The sequence below is a fragment of the Budorcas taxicolor genome, chromosome 1 (assembly GCF_023091745.1).
Source record: "Budorcas taxicolor isolate Tak-1 chromosome 1, Takin1.1, whole genome shotgun sequence".
Classification (NCBI taxonomy): Eukaryota; Metazoa; Chordata; class Mammalia; order Artiodactyla; family Bovidae; genus Budorcas; species Budorcas taxicolor.
Window position 1 is genome coordinate 118,515,672 of NC_068910.1, and position 18,994 is coordinate 118,534,665.

General features: G+C 37.9%; 1 protein-coding gene across 1 annotated transcript in view; it reads right to left on the reverse strand.

The window, feature by feature from the left end:
* MORC1 (MORC family CW-type zinc finger 1) overlaps nucleotides 1–18,994 on the reverse strand; it is a 160,836-nt gene that overhangs the window by 34,955 nt on the left and 106,887 nt on the right. The window contains exons 17-20 of the mRNA XM_052644965.1: nucleotides 17,463–17,528; nucleotides 16,272–16,514; nucleotides 11,097–11,183; nucleotides 5,409–5,558 (exon numbers count right to left, since the gene is read on the reverse strand). Of these exons, the coding sequence (XP_052500925.1) occupies nucleotides 5,409–5,558; nucleotides 11,097–11,183; nucleotides 16,272–16,514; nucleotides 17,463–17,528 (546 nt within the window). The remainder of the gene's footprint in view (nucleotides 1–5,408; nucleotides 5,559–11,096; nucleotides 11,184–16,271; nucleotides 16,515–17,462; nucleotides 17,529–18,994) is intronic.

Consider the following 18,994-nt stretch of genomic DNA (forward strand, 5'->3'; position numbering starts at 1 on the left):
ATGCAGATGACACCACCCTTATGGCAGAAAGTGAAGAAGAACTAAAGAGCCTCTTGATGAAAGTGAAAATGGAGAGTGAAAAAGTTGGCTTAAAGCTCAACATTCAAAAAACTAATCACGGCATCCGATCCCATCACTTCATGGCAAATAGATGGGAAAACAGTGGAAACAGTGGCTGACTTTATTTTGGGGGGCTCCAAAATCACTGCAGATGGTGATTGCAGCCATGAAATTAAAAGACGCTTGCTCCTTGGAAGGAAAGTTTGGACCAACCTAGACAGCATATTAAAAAGCAGAGACATTACTTTGCCAACAAAGGTCCATCTTGTCAAGGCTATGGTTTTTCCAGTGGTCATGTATGGATGTGAGAGCTGGACTATAAAGAAAGCTGAGTGCTGAAGAATGGATGCTTTTGAACTGTGGTGTTGGAGAAGACTCTTGAGAGTCCCTTGGACTGCAAGGAGATCCAACCAGTCCATCCTAAAGGAAATCAGTCCTGGGTGTTCACTGGAACGGCTGATGTTGAAGCTGAAACTCCAAGACTCTGGCCACCTGATGCGAAGAGCTGACTCATTTGAAAAGACCCTGATGCAGGGAAAGATTGAAGGCCCGCGGAGAAGGGGATGACAGAGGATGAAATGGTTGGATGGCATCACCGACTCAATGGACATGAGTTTGAGTAGACTCCGAGAGTTGGTGATGGACAGGGGTGCCTGGTGTGCTGTGGTCCATGGGGTCACGAAGAGTCGGACACAACTGAGCAACTGAACTGACTGCACTGATGCAAACAATGGCTTCACTGCATCAGCCACCCTAACTCCACATCTTTGCCCCACTTATTTTCAACTGATTTAAGGACACTGACCCTGCTAAAATTTCAAATCCTCAGTGCCACCCTTGCCCACTTAGATTCCTCTGGTCAAGTCCTCTTTATATTTATAATGACATCATTGTTCCAGGTTTCCATCTCAAAACTGTCATCACTGTTTATGGTTTAATCTACCATACACCTTTCCAGGTTGTGCTATTTTTCCTTCAAAATGTTTCAATATCCCTTGTCTTCCTGTACTAAAATCTCCAGGCAGAAGATTCCAACTTGGTTTTTTCATCCTTAGTTTCTCATCTTTGCAGTACTGCTTGACTATCACATTTTCATAACATAAAGAATTAATTCTTTAGAGAAAATCTCCACTATTCAACTTTCCTTCTCAAAACTGGGCTCTAGGTCCTGACTACTTTCTCCTTCAGGTACAAACCCTTAAGTGGTTTTCAAAGCTCTTTTCAATGTGATTCTAAGATATCTGGAAATATTTTCAGTCTTTCTTAATAAGCATCCTCCATAACAACCAAAATAGTTCTCTTCAGAATCCCCTGTGAGCATTAGGTAGCCTTCTGCCTCCATGCCTTGCCCCACACTGTCCTCTCAACCTGAAATACATTCCTCCTTTTCTTGTAAGTCTCTCCCACATTTTAAGACAACTCCCACTCTTTCCAAAATGTCTTTTTTAATTTGCTCTAGCACATACTCTTTTCCCTGAAGAAGTATTAAAAGTAAATTACAAATAGTTTTAATTATTTTCATATCTATGGGACCCAGACAAGAGTAGAATCTTGTAGCAGCCTTGATTCTTATCAAGACACTTCAAAACAGAATTCAACACCTGAATCCATCTCCCAAAATCAAATCCAACTGTACAAAGCATTAATAAATATACAGGTTTTACTGAAAATTCTGTTGAGAAAAGGAGGAAACATTTAAAGAAGGCAAAAATCAGCTTAAAATTACCATGAAAACACTCTAGCTTATTTCTTCAGTTGCTAGCTGCCTCACCTCTCTCTACACACCTTCTCCTCCAGACTCTCCAGTTCCACAGCACCAGTGTTTTTCTACTTGTGGGATTACCTCCTTTTCCCTCCCTCCCACCTCTTTCCACATACACAGGGTCACTCTTCAGCTCTGGCTTCTTTTCCACATAGCATTGTCACTCTCTCAATTTGCATTCTTTACTCCCACCTCCTGGCGCCCCCCCCCCCCCCCCCCCACCGAAGGCAACTGCCTTCTTTGAAATTACAAAAGGTGGTTTTTAAAAATGTTTTTCATAATATAAAGAATTATTTTCATTCTGTTACAAATCATCCCATCAGTTCTCATAGTAACCCTAAGAGTAGGTAATATCATTATTTCCCTTTTATAGGTAAGAAAACAGAAGACCGTGAGCTGATATAGCTGACATGTGGCATGTAGGGCTGAATGTGAACCTGGATCAATCTGTCAGAATTCATAGTCTGTCTCCTTTCCATAAAACAATGCTAACTCGTGGTTTTGTAAAATCGTCTTCCAATTTTTCTGCTCCTCTAGGGTAGAGATAATGGTTTTGGTATGTGTGTGTGTCCTTCCAAATCCCTAATGGAGATTCAATAAATGTGTCTTAAATTGGTGTATGGTTGCTGACAGTTCACAAACTGGTATTTGAATATTTAGATTCATTATAATTCACCCACGAGACTTCCCTCTAGGTCAAGGGCGGTATCACATATTGTCTTTGTGTCTGTCAATCTGTCGGTGAGTTGATGAATGATGCTGCAGAGGGTGAGTATAGACAATTTTTCCTCCAAAGCCCTTGGGGCAGCTCTGGTTTTTATCTCATAAAGGGGCTGCTATATCTGAAATTTCTGATACCGTCAGCAACAATCACAGGACAATACAGGCTCCTACAGAGGCAATGGTAACATCATCAACCAGGAAAATGGACTAAGAAATGGCCTGCTTTTGAAAGTAACACATCTTCAATCATCTGAAATCATATGGCAATATCAATGCAGTTTCCTACTAAATTTTTTTTTCTGTTATAAGTCTGAAAAATTTATATATCTAATTTGTATATTTAAAGGGTGAATGCGGCTGATTTAGGGATTAGCTATGCAAGTTGTTTACTTTTTTAAATCTTTTTTTGGGTTACTGAGTCATCTTTTCATTTTCACTGTCATACAGTACTGATGCTAAAACTTATTGTTGTCTTTTGTTTTTGGATTTGGGTTGCTTCTTGGGGGTACTACCATAGAGCATAAACCTAGACATGGGGAACTCATCAGCTCTTCCAGACCTTCCTCAGCTTCTGTGTTACCCCACAGAGGCCCTGTCAATGACCTCAGGGATTCAGAGTTGGTTGATGCCTTTCCTGGGCTGGCATCAGCGTCTTTTGAAAGATGCCAAGAGCTAATCAGGTGCAACTGGTAAAGGATTTAATTTATGCTGAGACTGGAAGATGGTTCCACCCACTCATTCCTTTACTCATCAATCTTTCTTCAGCCCCAGAAAGTGCCACACTCTGGACTAAATGCTGGAGGTTACATCTTTCAGAGAAAACCCTGGAGACACCATAGTCAAATTCTCAAAATACATCTGTCAGTGGTGATGAGGCCACTGAGTTTTTTAAATGTCTGTGGTTTTGAAAAATGAAAGGAATCCATCTGTCAGTGTGTTCCTAAGGCCAGGTACAAAGCAAAAAAAACTTAAATGACCACAGAGGACAAAAGGGCTAAGGCCAATCCAACCAAAAAGGTAGTGTGGTTTGTGCTTATTAAACAGGCAGGTCCAACCTGAGTTAAAACAGCCATACCCTAGATATTCTTTCCTTACCTTAGCAAATGATATTCAGAGCAGTAACTGAAAGAAAGATTATTATAAAATATGGAAAAGCAACAGATACTGGTATAGGAAAAGGTAAATGCTGTTTTGTGTTAGAGTCAGAAAATTTGCATCATGTCAACTTGGAGTACATGCTGTGCCAAGAGGAACAAGAGCATGTGTGTAACAAAAAGTACATTTATCACCCTGACTTGAGTCTCAGAAAATTATTCTTGCTGAACTTTTCTAACTTACTGTTGGCATTGGTAATTTTATTCCCCACAGGTTCCTGCATTGTGAAGCATTCTTCTAATTGATCATTTGCTTGCCTGACCATCTGTTGTGGTTTGGCAACCTAATTTTCCCCATCACCTTTCGGAATAGATCCCCGAGAATGTCTATTCCATAGAGTCACTCCTTATATCTCAACTGGTGACATAACTTGAGACTGCTTACCTCTTTGACAAGATGCTTGAGAATCTAGCCTATTGCTTCCTTTTTATTGTTATTGCTTCTATTAAGCATGGTACAATGACAGGTGATCAGATCACATCACTTTGAGGGGCACTAGGGTCCTATGGAGCTCATATGCCAAATTTTTGCCTGGAGTAAAGTTGAACTGCCAATTTATCACAGAACAGTGCACAAGGAGCTTTTAATTGAACTCAGACAAACCCTTAATTACAACAGTACCACGGGGCATTGCTCCAGTAAAGCAGAACTGTCTAGCAAGCTTCACTCAGACTTGGATTCCTCAGACATCTGTGAGAGGTGCTACAAAAGAATTTCTGCTTCCTCCCCTTCTGGAGTTAACTGGGACATGTTTGAACTTTACACTTGGGTGTGTAAATGTCTGAGACAGAAACGGTTCAGAATAGCCAGTATTCATTAAAAGGGAGGGCAGGGTGTGTGTCTTGAGCATGGAAGATGGAGAATAATATTTTCTGGAGGCCAAGGGTCAGGAGACACCAGCTCTTGGGAGGGGTTGACAGTACAGTTATGATCACAACTATATTATTAGACTTACAATCTTAGGAGAGGAGAAAACTCTCCTTTCTAGGAATCAATCCTGAGACGATTACCCTGATGATTACCATGAGATTCTAGGTTGACTGGAAAGAAAAGCGTCAGATCTTGCACACAAAAGGTCAAGTTTGGGGTGGATAAGGTAAGAAATGCATTAAAGGGAAGTTAGCTTAATCTGGGCAATGAACGGATGATGACTGGATTTAAAAAAAATGAATTCAAGACTCTTGGCTAGAGAATGCCCATCTATGAAACTTTGGAAACCTATCTAAGCCAACATAGGCTGAATGTGAATCAATGCAGTATTTATCTGTGCCTTCAAATCCTGACCCCTGAGTAAGGAGTATCTGTGCACTCCACCCAATCTGCATGGGATGGTCTGGCTGAACTGATGTGGGGTCAGCACATGGACATGAATGACAGAGGGAGAAGTCCTAATGAGGACAGGTTAAGGAAGTGGGAGCTAGGGTTGAAGGTGACCACTTCCTGAGAGTATGATCCTCAACAAGTTTATTTTCCTCATCTGTAAAAATGGGGATGAAAAGAGAACATATCCCTTCAGTTATTAAAACAATTAGATGAGATGATACATGTGAAGTATCGTAGCTGAATTTCATCATGGTCACACAGAAAAAGGAAAGGCTAACTCCATGAAAACACACATAGTACACACACACACACACAGAGTAAAATTTCTGAAAAAAATACAGTTTTGCAGGAGCTGAGATTAAAAAAACTGGATTGCACTAGTTACCTTGAAATGGGGGAGGAAACCATGGCTAACAAGCTTGTGCAAAATAATGAAAGAAGTCTGCTGCAGCGCAGACTGGTGATCCCACAAATAACATCTCTGAAGGTCCAATCGAATGGCTATGTAGGGCATTCTGAAGAGCGTTAAGATGTCCTTAAAAACAAAACTCACTATTTTCATGACAGTTTTTAATCTCTAAAAAATGCCTGGAGTTTTAACTGAATCCCAGTTGGATATTTCCGCAGCTCCAAATGACATGCAAGCAAGGTCTTATCAAGAACACTCTTACTGCATGGATTTGGAAAATAAATGGCCCATGGTGGCTGAAAGGCCAAGCATAAATTAGTATCAAAAAGGAAAAAGGAAGAGAAAGAAGGGAAACTGCCACAGAAGTGACACCTGCAGACTATGTGATCAGAAGGAACTGCAGGTAAGGAATATGAAGTCCAGCACCCCATGAAGGATTAAGGAGCATGTGAAGTGTGATACACATGAGATGCAAACATTAAAAGTGACTCAAAAATAAGGATTACCCCACTGAGAAAGAATATTTTTTTTAAAAAATAGCCTCCAGAGACTAGGCCTTGGAGAAAAGAAATATAAAAAGCATTTAATTAAGGACTAAGGGGAGTTAGGAGGAGGAAGAAGTCAGGAAACAGATCAAACTGCTGTAACCTTGAGCCCAGCAAATGAGGTGACTTTGGAGATTATGACAATATAACTGAAATAATCAGCAATGGTTGGATTCAATATAAATCTGAAAAACAATCAATGCTTTTATCATTTCACTTGAAATTGCACAACTGTTGGTACAAGAGCCAATGTAACATGTGTCTGAAACTTGGAAGAGAGGAAGATGAAGTACTCTAATATGACAAAAAAATTCTTTCCGAAGGCAGACTGACAGACATTAACAACATACAAAAGAAAGAATGTGCTGATCAGAATAAAGACATTCACAGTATTATTTATAATAGTCAAGACACTGAAGCAACCTAAGTGTCCAATGACAGATAAATGGATAAAGAAGATGTGGTAATACGTACAGTGGAATATTACTCAGCCCTAAGGCAGAATGAAATCTCGCTATTTGTGACAACATGGATGTACGTGAAGGTCATTATGCTTAGTGAAATAAGTCAGATAAAGACAAATGTTGTATACCTTCATTTATATGTAAGCATATACATGCATTCATGCTTAGGGAGCATGTGAAATGTGATATACATGATATGCAAATATCAAAAGTGACTCCAAAATAAGGATTGTCCCACTGAGAAAGAATATTTTTTAAAATAGCCTCCAGAAACTGTAGGCCTTGGATAAAAGAAATATAAAAAGCATTCAATCAAGGATTAAGGGGAGTAGGAGGAGGCAGAAGTTAGGAAAACAGATCAAACTGCTGTAACCTTGAGCAGGTCATTCATTTGAATAAATATAACAAAACAGAAACAGATTCACAGATACAAGAACAAACCAGTGATTGCCAGAGGGAAGTAGGTGGAAGGAGTGGTGAAATAGGTGAAGGAGATTAAGAGATACAAATTACCAGTTATAAAGTCAATACGTTACAAAATGTAATATATAGCACAAGGGATGCATTCCATGTTTTATAATAGCTTTGTACTGTACCCGATCTATGAAACTAGTGAATGACTACGTTATATACCTTAAACTAATGTCATGTTGTAAGTCAATAAGTATTTCAATAAATATTTAAAAAGAGTGGATATAAAGCCTACTGTTGGGTACTGAAAAAAAAGGAAGAGAGATGTTCTCCATGTAATGTGAACAACAACAACAACAAAAAACACACACTGGAAGAGCACAGGATGAGGGAGCTGGGCCGGTGCCCTTCCAGTGTTACAGTTACAACTGGTCACATCATTCCAGTTATCCTGTGCAGGGAAGTGGACACAGCAGGCTGTCTTAGCTGGGAGCTCTTTAAATATTCAGGCACATAGCTCACCAGCACTGTCAAACTGTACTGGCCAACCCATGCAGACTGGCATAAAGGGAGAAAACACACGGTGAAAGTCAGAATGTGTCTTCTAATTGGACTGAGGCTGGGTTTATCTCTCAAATGACTAAACGGCTGCTATGATATTATACAACGGTCTTATGAGTTTGGATAATGTGAAATCATTTCTGTGAGATAAGACTTTCTTTGGTGAACTGAAGATATATTTTAGAGCCTATCACACCTGATGCTTTCAAACTGTGGTGCTGCAGAGTCCCATGGACAGCAAGGATATCAAAACAGTTAATCCTAAATGTACCCCAATGTTCATCGCAGCACTGTTTATAATAGCCAGGACATGGAAACAGCCTAGATGTCCATCAGCAGATGAATGGATAAGAAAGCTGTGGTACATATACACAATGGAGTATTACTCAGCCGTTAAAAAGAATTCATTTGAATCAGTTCTGATGAGATGGATGAAACTGGAGCCGATTATACAGAGCGAAGTAAGCCAGAAAGAAAAACACCAATACAGTATACTAACACATATATATGGAATTTAGAAAGATGGCAATGACGACCCTGTATGCAAGACAGGAAAAAAGACGCAGCTGTGTATAACGGACTTTTGGACTCAGAGGGAGAGGGAGAGGGTGGGATGATATGGGAGAATGGCATTCTATCATGTATACTATCATGTAAGAATTGAATCGCTAGTCTAGGTCTGACACAGGATACAGCATGCTTGGGGCTGGTGCATGGGGATGACCCACAGAGATGTTATGGGGAGGGAGGTGGGAGGGGGGTTCATGTTTGGGAACACATGTAAGAATTAAAGATTTTAAAATTAAAAAAAAATATTAAAGTTGATAATAAATTGCATAATATAAAAAAATAAAATTAAAAAAAATGAAAAAAAAAAAGGAAATCAACCCTGAATGATCATTAGAAGGACTGATGCTGAAGCTCCAATACTCTGGTCACTTGATGCGCAGAGCTGACTCACTGGAAAAACCCCAGATGCTGGGAAAGATTGAAGACAGGAGGAGAAAGGGAAGAAGAGGATGAGATGGGTGGATGGCATCACTGACTCAATGGACATGCGTTTGAGCCAAGTCCAGGAGATAGTGAGGGACAGGGAAGCCTGGCATGCTGTAGTCCATGGAATCACAAAGAGAAGGATACAACTTAGTGACTGAACAATAGCATGACCCCTGAAAATAAGACCCTGGGCTGCAGTAAATTCATCAAAATAATAAAAACCACCTAACTGTGGCAAGTGGTGGGTAGCCAACTACTCTTCCTTAAATGATAACCCAATGCAGCCCTGCGTGCCCTCTTTCTTGAAATTTGACAGGTGCACGGTCAGAATTAGAGCTCACGCACACGTGCACACACACACACACACATACAAGTACCACAGTTAGAAGATAACTGGGGAGGAGCCCAGGGGTTAAGAACAATCTTTTTTAATTTCTAAGTTTAACAAAGTACAGGCAGACAAACATGCGGAAGCAATTATTTCCTACTTGAATTGCTGCAACCACAGCCACACAGAAAAATTAACGGGCATCTCTGGATAATGTATAGTGTTTATCCAGATTAATTAGATACCATGACTTCCTGCTAGGATCACAGGGACCCAAATCAATCATACCACACACATTCACGCAAGTAACGTAAGAACTTGAGAAATATTACAGAAAAAGACAACAACAATTTTAACATAAATGTCATACTTCATTTGTGAAAAAGCACTTGCTAAAAGCTGCATGCAGAGGACAGAGAAGTGACAAAGCAATGGCTACATGAAAAACACACAAAGACTCTGAAGATTCTGCAAAGCAGGTGGGGACGAGTAATATGCAAAGGTACAGTTCTATCCATTTGGCTTCAAAGAGGTTCAGAGGCTGAGTTGTTCACGACACTAGTTACATAGTCCTCTCCTCTTTTCTGGCCTCTAATTAAATGTGGACCCTTTTCCTTTTGAAACTATGTTGGTGCTCACTTCCTCCACATCCTGTATTTAGTTGTTCCTTCCTGTCAATGTGAAGGGTTTTTTTTTCTTTTCCCATTCACAAATCACTTCTAGAGCTTTTCAACATCCTTTCAGATTCCTTCTTAAAACAATTATAATTGTGGAGGAAATATGATATTTGCGAGTAAAGGGGGTGACCGGGGAGGGGGAGGACACAGATGAAACAAGATCAATCATGAACTGATAACTGTTGGAACTAGGAAATGGGCACACATGGGTTGACTGCTGTTTGAAATGTTCCATCTTGGAACCTTTTTAAAATAAACCTCCATTATTGTTATGTCATGTACCTTGTGACAATGTTTTTCTGCTGAAGGGCACATAAATTAGGCTAAAATTATAAAACATTGTGCTTCTCATTGACTCATTTGTAATTAAAACTTAATCCATAATTCTAAATTGCATTTTGAGATAACTTACCTAAACACATGAAAAATGAGGCAGGCATTTGTCTAAATACTCTCACTTTTATTATCATGTCAAAAAATTATCATCTAGGCAAAAATACTTATTCTTATATAGATTAAAGTTCAGTTATAAGCTTCTTGGAAATCAAGGTACAAAGAGAACGATAGTGAGTAATAAAATTCATATTCTGATAAAAGAAAGTATCAAATAGATTTTTTATGACATTAAATTCTAATATTCAAATGAATCTTTTTATTATTAATATAACACAAAGGGTGCCGTATAACATAACAAAGTCTTCAACATGGCTTCACAGATAAAGTATTTTTCATAATCTTTGTGTCAGTTCTTCCCACACATGCATGATTAGTTGCTCAATCATGCAGGACTCTGTGACCCCATGGACTGTAGCCTGCCAGGCTCCTCTGTCCATGGGACTATCCCAGTAAGAACACTAGAGGGGGTGGCCATTTCTTCCTCCAGAGGATGATCCTGACTCACGGATCAAACCTGCATCTCCTTGCACTGGCAGGTGGATTCTTTACCACTGAGCCACCTGGGAAGCCCTCTTCCTACAAACCAAGGACTTTTACACTAGGTTCAGTCAGGAAAACGACCTCTGCTAGGGTATATGGTAGAATAGTACGAATATGCAGGCCTTTGATGTTGACTACCAAGTTAGCATCAGGGACACACAGTCTATAGAGAAGCACATGGGAAGCGTGTCCAGATTTCTTGAAGAGACTTCTCTTTGAAGGATTTTTGGCAGTGTCCTAATTTAAGTCAGTTTAGAATTATACTTTCTAGTAAGAATCCACACGATGAATTACAGAAAGGTTCATATGCTTTGGATTTGGGCATGTAGGTAGGTTTTGAGATGAACTTCAAGTTTATATACATACACACACACACACATACAGTTTATATATATATAATGTCATATACATGTATACATTAATACAATAGAATGGGGTCACAAAGAGTTGGACACAACTGGGCAACTGAACAATATTAAAGCTTTCTCACCCTGACAACTAAAATGAAAAACACTACAGATTAGTGGTCAAGAGGCATAAATCTCAGTTGTATTTTCACTAATTTGTGTAGTTTTGGGCGAGTAACAAACTTTTCTGAGTCCTGTTTCTTCACCTAAAAGCAAGGTTATTCAATTAAATGTTTCAGTTACTTTGGGCACTAATGTGAAATACCTCTTGGGTTCCTCTAATCTTTACAAATGTGAATAAATTTCAAGGTATCATTTAGTCAGCAAAGTTTGTCTCACCTGGATTATATCTGAATTGCTGTTGCTGGTTTCAACTTCAATTGAAGTAAGGTTTTGACTCCTCTTTCTCTTCATTTCCCAAGAGGCCTATAGCAAGGTATTAACAAAAAATATACAAGGATTAGTAGCAATCAATGGTACACATTAAACCAGTGTCACTCTTTCCTTCCTTCAGCTTCTATTAAGTGCTGGCTTCTGTAGGATAAACAGAGGAAATTCAACGAAATAACATCATAATGCAAGTTAAGTATGAAATGAATGGTGTAGACTATGGCACTCAACAGTGAATCAAAGGGCTTGTAGTATTTTGCAAAGAATCTGCATGAATTACTTTCTATATATTGGATATATAATGTTTCATATGGATATATATATCTGTATATATACATTGTTCTTAAAATTTATGTAGATGTTGCTGGGAGGAATAAGATATATGTTCATTAAAAAATATCTACGATGGCTTTCTTTTACTATGTCATCCTTAATCAGTAGATGTTGAATATGCCTAGTATGTGAGATATCTGCAGTCATTAAAAAATTTTTTTGACAGTTTCAATGTACATTTTATAAAATATTGGGTATATTTCCAATGTTGTATAATATATCCTTGTAGCTTATTTTATATATAATAGCTTGTATCTCTTAATTCCTTGCACTTACATTGCCCTCTTCCCTTTCCTCACTGATAATGACTAGCTTGTTCTTTATATTTATATATCTGCTTCTTTATCCTTATATTCACTAGTTTGTTGTATTTTTTGATTCCATATATAAGTGATATCATATAATGTTTGCTGCAAATGGCAAATTTTCATTCTTTTTATGGCTGAGCAATACTCCATTGTATGTACATGCCACCTCTTTAGCCACTCATCTGTTGATGGACACTAAGGTTGCTTCCATACCTTGGCAATCATAAATAATGCTGCTATGAACTGCTATGAACACTGGGGTGCTTGTATCTTTTTAAACTAGAGTTTGGGTTTTTTTAAAAATATATACCCAGGAGTGGAACTGCTGGATCATGGGGTAGTTCTTTTGTTTTTTCGGTGTCTACAATCAATTTCATTTTAATATAATCTAAACACATACCATTTAGAAAATACCAAGGAAAATTTCTGTACAAAAGTTGCTACTATTGCATTTGGACAAAGCTGGCAAGTTCCTGCTATGAGCACAGCCCAGGAGACACCACTGAGGAAACCTAATATATTGGACTAGATGTTAGCTATTTGGTCCACAGTTTGATAGCTCTCAGGGTTACCATTGAAGTTGTCAATGTTTGGTACTAGATGTAAAATTTCACTGGTTACCCTGCAATCATTAAGACTTCTTAGACATATCTAAATTTTTAAGCAGATTTTCATCTAGAAGTCCAAGTCTTCTAGAATAGTCTGCAGTGCTAACCTTGCAAACCAAATATCAATCTCTATCCCATCAAAACACTATTTTTTGAGAAACCTCCATACTGATTTCCACAGTGACTGCACCAATTTACATTCCCACCAATAGTGTACGAGGATTCTCTTTTCTCACCAACGTTTATTTGTGTTCTTTTTAACGACAGCCACTCTGACAGATGTAAGGTGATATCTCAAAGGTTTTGATTTGTATTTCCCTGATGATTAGTGATGTTGAGCATCCTCTCATGTGCCTTGTTGGCTTCTGTATGTCTTCTTTGGAGAAATGCGTATTTAGATCTTCTGCCCATTTTTTGACTAGGTTGTTTTATATATATATATATATAGCTGTATTAAGTCGTTTGTATATTTTGGAGCTTAATCCCTTGTGGTTACATCATTTGCAAATATTTTATCTCATTCTGTAAGTTGTCTTTTCATTTGGTTTGTGGCTCCCTTTGCTATGCAAAAGCTTTTAAGTTTAATTAGGTACCATTTGTTTATTTCTGCTTTTGTTTTCCATTACTCTAGGGGACAGATCCAAAAAAAAAATCTTGCTGCGATTTACGTCAAAGAGTGTTCTGCCTATGTTTTTCTCTAGGAGTTGTATAGTATCCAGTCTTACATTTAGGTCTTTAATCCCTTTTGAGTTTATTTTGTCATCAATTACAAGGAAAAAACGGCCAAAAAAACAAAAAAAAACACCAAAAAACCCACATGGAGGCTAAACAATATGCTACTAAACAACTAGTGGATCACTGAAGAGATTAAAAAAATACCTAAAAATAAATGAAAACAAAAACAGATTTTTCCAAAATAGAATATGCAGGTCTAGGAGGGAAGTTTATAGTGATACAAGCTTACCCCAAGAAACAAGAAAAATCTCAAATAACCTAAAAATTCTTCACAAGAGTTGACATACAACATGTCTTCATTTCTTCCCCTTCCACTTGCTAATCAATCCATTGTAACCTGGTTTCTATGCTCTCCAATAACAATGAAATTCTTCCTGTGATCATTCCTATTACCACTAGGTCATTAAGTTAGTGGACTTTTTTGGCCTTTGGCTTGGTTGAGTTGACCTCTCAACGGCATTCAGCCTCTCTGATCATCTACACCCAATATCTCAGCAAATGGGTCAGTGTTCTCTCCCCAAGCCAAATACACAGGAACAAATACATCCACTTCTCTCCCCGCCACATGATCACCTCACTCACACCACCATTATTTCCCCCCAAGGCCACTGCAATAGCCTTTTAACTGCTCTGCCCACATTCATTCTGTTTGCTGAGAATCCATTTTTCATACTAACTCAAAACAATCTTTTCTAAAGGAAATTTTGATCATACCACTTCCCTGCTTAAAATCCTTCAGTGTTTTTCTGTTGCTTTCAGGGTAAATACAAAATCCCCTGTCAAAGTATCAGCTTGCATGGTTCTGATCACTCCCTGCCCATCTCACACCACAGCCCCCTTTCCCTCACTGCCCCACCACAGCTTAGCTGTCTTCTTAGTGTCAGTGAAGTGTCAGCCGCTCAGTCATGTTCCACTCTTTGCAACCCCATGGTCTGTAGCCTGCCAGGCTCCTCTGTCCATGGAATTCTCCAGGTAAGAATAGTGGAGTGGGCTGCCATTCCCTTCTCCAGGGAGCTGTCTTCTTAGGTACTTTGTATTCCACGTTCCCTCATTAGCAAAGAATGTTTGCACTGATTGGAAATGATCTTCCTCCCCATCTAGCCGCTTAATTGGAATTCAGTCCTAAAAGTTATGTCATCACTTTTTCAAGGAAGACTTCCCTGTCCTCCCAGGGTCAAATCTCCTATTATAAGGACTCACACTACTATGTCATAAAAACTGCCTCAGTGTCAGTTCCCATTTATCTGTATAATCATTGGATTGTCTGTCTCTATCAGTAGACTGTAAGTTCAGCGGGGACTTGGAACCATAGGTGGTTTTGCTCACAGCTAAATCCCCTGTAGCTGGCTAACATACTGAATGGCACATAACAAATGATTTTACACATATATACATATATATATATATTCACATATACATATGTGAATCTCCATATTTATGTTCTAAAACGTGCTATTCTAACACAACTTTGTGATCACTTGTATGTTGTCTTTGGAGCATGCAATCTACCCATAAAATAAGTCTACAAATCCCAAATCTTGAAATTCCACAGTTAATGAAATCAGGAGTTAAAGGAGATATAATTATAAAGTGGTAACAACTGCTTTTTATATTATAAGCATGAAAAAGTTGAGTATCTGCTGAATAGATGAATTCCTACACTCAAATATAATGCATAATTCAAACTAAAATTCTGAAGAGGGTAGACAGATTCAGTTTGGCCTCTACAGTCTCAGGAAAAGACTGAGGGCCAAAACTTCAAAATTATAGGGATCCGTATTTCAAATAATCTAAGAGAATGAGCTATCCAAAAATGAAGAAAAGGCTGCCTTATGAGGTAATGAGCCTATATCACCAAAGATTTTCAAGAATCCACATACCATTTTCCAAAGATATTACAAAGGAATGTGAGATATTTCTGTAATGTAACTATTATTCAGAATAATTCTTTTTTAAAGAACCATGCCTGAAATCCTGTCTTCCACCATGCTTAATACAATATTTTACACAGGGCAGAAGCTCAGTGGATATTTGCCAATGAAATTAGTCCTTGCTTTCAGAGACGATGTCAACTCATTGGAATATTTTCCATGTGGCCCATATTCACCCTTTCAGGGTAAAGTTAATTTTTAGAAACAGTAAAAAGACATCAGTAATCAAGTTTTATCAACAAGGCAGATAAACTAAGCAATAAATTTTGGCTTATAAAAGATTTTTTAAAGGTAGTAAGATAACGAAGTGAAGTGAAGTGAAAGTGTTAGTTGCTCAGTGGTGTTCAACTCTTTGCAACCCCAAGGACTGTAGCCCTTTGGGACCTCATGGATTGTAGCCTGCCAGGCTTCTCTGTCCATGGAATTCTCCAGGTAAGAATACTGGAGTGTGTATTCCCTTCCCCAGGGGATCTTCCCAATCCAGGGATCGAACCTGGGTTCCCCATGTTACAGGCAGATTCTTTACCGTCTGAGCCACCAGGGAAGCCAGTGAGATAATACCTGTGGTCACTGAACACCGATCAGGCACAGGGTAAATGCCCACTCAATTTTAAGTGCTGTTATTATTATACACTGAAACTAAGAGCAGATTCTCAAAGAGGAATTAAATAAGCGTCACACTGTAAGAATGAAAGTGTAATGTTTTTTTTTAAAAAAAGAAACAAACTCATTTAGATACATGGAAATCCTAGGATGTACATTCATTATAATCAAGCTCAGCATTTAGCTACATTATCAACATCACATTTTATTTTTCCAGAACATGGACTACAGGGATAACTACCTATGTAAAATTTGACCAAGCATTTTTGCTATAAAACATTGAATGCAAAACTCTCAAGATTACAGGTTTATTCTATATGGATATTTCTCTCTTAAATACAGATTAAAGTCTTTATCCCATAGAGGTGTTCTTTAGGAGCCCTTCAGTGCTGATATTAGCAATCTGACTTTTCCTCCAAAAGAGACAATGTAGGGAAAAAATAGAAATTGGGACTTTGTCCAGGGAACTCAGATTACAATGTGTATGCTATAATTAGAGTGCTTTAAAAAATGTGAAATGAAACAAAACCTTTAAAAAATGTTATTTCTGGAAAAGTGAATGACTACACATTTTTGTGAAAAAGTAACAACAACAAAAAAAATCACCTGGTCTCTGCTAGCTAGTTTGACGTTTTCCAGTGGAACTGCTGGATACCTCTGCTGTTGAGGTTTCACTTTCTTCTGCCCAGACTTTTTCATAATTTTAGTCTCTGAAATATACTCTACATCGGAGTCTGATCCTTCTGTTTCTTTCCAGCCTCTGCGGTTGACCAAAAGCTCAAAGGATGAAAGAGACTCATGCTTCAAGTCATCACTGGAAGGTCTGATTCTCTGAATTTTCTTATTTCCCTTAAATAAGAAAGAACATGCTTTTAATTTGGGGTAGCTGGCTTATTTATAATTAATTACCATTCCCTTATAATCTTATGATATTAGGTGATACTTATTACTAACAACAGTTTTAAAAATCAGAAGCTTAGAAAACAAACTTTGGCAAAGGTATACTGCTATAATGGCTCATTCAGAATTTGATTCAGCAGAGCTGGGCTGAGTCAAGAAGTCTGATCTTAAAAAAAAAAAAAAAAAAAGATGCAAAAGACTCCAAATTGGTAATACACTGTTGCTTCCTGACTTACTCCTGAGCAGAGATTTTCTTGCTTTTGGATCCCTGGTGCATGTAGGTCAGCTATCGATTAACTTAAAATTTGGTTGAGGTTTACAGTCTCATCATTTGCCTGTTAAGAAATCTGAATAACCAAAATTGTAAAGAGTTTTCTATAATCTTGTGTGTGTGATTGATGTAACTCTGAAGGTTCAAAAATTTTTAAATTTTAGATAATAACAGACATTTGAGGAATAAAATGTAATATGACATTTAGGAAACATAAGAAACAATGTAGGAATTATGTATAGAACATATTTCTAGGTAAATATATACCCGCAGACTCACATACACATTCTCTCTCTGATTTTATATGCATAATTTTATATAACATATATATTATAAATAATATACTGGAAAGATATAATTATAAACACATTAATATATCTAAAACGGTCATCATCTCCACGCAGTAAGACAATGGGTGGTTTAAATTTTCTTATTTATACTTTATTTTCTGAGTTTTTCCCAATAAACATGAATTGTTATAATAAAAAAATGATGATGATATAAAAATATCTATGAGTGCTTCACTTTCTGAACGTATTAAACCATGATGACGTTTGGCCCTTGGTAAGTCTTATCATTCATATGGGAAATGTCACAAATGACTCAATCCCACTTTAATTACTCACCTTAGATGTTGAAGCTTGGCAGGGGCTAGTGAACTCAGTGATCCTATTCACTGGTATAAACTGAGGCTATTATGGAAAAAAAATCATTAGACAAATGCAAGTAAAAACAACCTTTAATTGGCATATTATGATAATTCAGTGTTCTTCATTTTTTAAAGAAGTGCCAAGCTCACACATTCTTGCCAATCATTAAGGAGTCCCTTTCAGTTTAGACATACAGCAATGGTATATGACTGGTAGTGACGGAACAGTATAGATAATGCAATGAAGTATTACAAGCAATACAAGCAAAGTTACAAGAAATTGCAAGCAAACATCTTAGGAGCAATCCAAGGGTGTCATGGTATCAGAAATTGTCTCCACAGCCCTCATCTCCCCTCTCTGGAGATCCTTTTTCTCCATGTGTAGTTCCCAGCATCTGAAACAAATCTTGACCTTTAGCAATAGCTCTGCACAGGTCAGAGCCCTGGGTCTGAGCTTCAAGGGACTGTTGAGGATACACTGCCCTTAACTGTGTCCCTAATAACTGACATCCATATTTTTATGGTGCTATATTCATATATTACTAGGATATTCTTTTCTTTTTTGTAGATATTTAGCTGCTATCACAGCATCTTAAACACATCATTGTAAGAGTTTGGTTTTCCTAGACTGACTATCTGCCAGAATTTCTATAGGAAGGGTAGGTGGAGGATAAGAGTCTAGGTGAGTTTTCCTTTTTTGTTTCCATAAGCAAAATCTCTTTTCTCATTTCTCCCCAAGAGATTCTTTTTCTCATCTTCTGCAAACATGGCTTTTTGAGTACTTTCATGTGCATTCCACATCTTCTGTGAACCAAAGCAGGTCCAGTAAGGTTCCAAGGCTATAGATTTTCCATCTCCAGATGACCCCTTCTTTAGTAAGTGTATTTGTGTTGATTCTTTAGAAGTGCTATTGCTGGGCTCTTTCTTCCATTTCTCTCCTTTTGCTTCTGTGGGATTCTTGCATTATCTCGACTGCCTTGGGCAGCCCTGGGGTATTCTGGTATATATTTCCTAGCTCGACTGAAATTGGAGTTTGCATTTTTGTTCTCTGTTTTCCTGTTGCTCTTACAAGACTCCCAGCAAAAGAACAGGAAGATGCTACATCTATATAGCCATATTTATAGCAGAAATCACGGTATGTATCACATTGTCTCATAGTCATGGTAACACTTGTATCTCTCTCTGAAAGTCATTTTTTTTATCTGTAATACCCATCACAAAAGTACCTATAAAGTGCTAAACTTTATAGGTACTCAATAAAATGTTGGTGATTAACAGGATAAACAGATGTTCCCAGAGACTATTGCTCATTTCTTTCTCTGTTGAAATGCCGCCACAGTTCTATTCTGCACTCATAATGTGACTACTTCTTCATTACCTGTCAGATGTTATCACATATTTGAGATGCTTTATATTAAATGCCAGTGTCTTGTTCCTGATATAGAGAAATGGATTGAGGGTAGCCTAGTAACAAGGTATGATACACTTACATCATTTGGCTTTGTATCA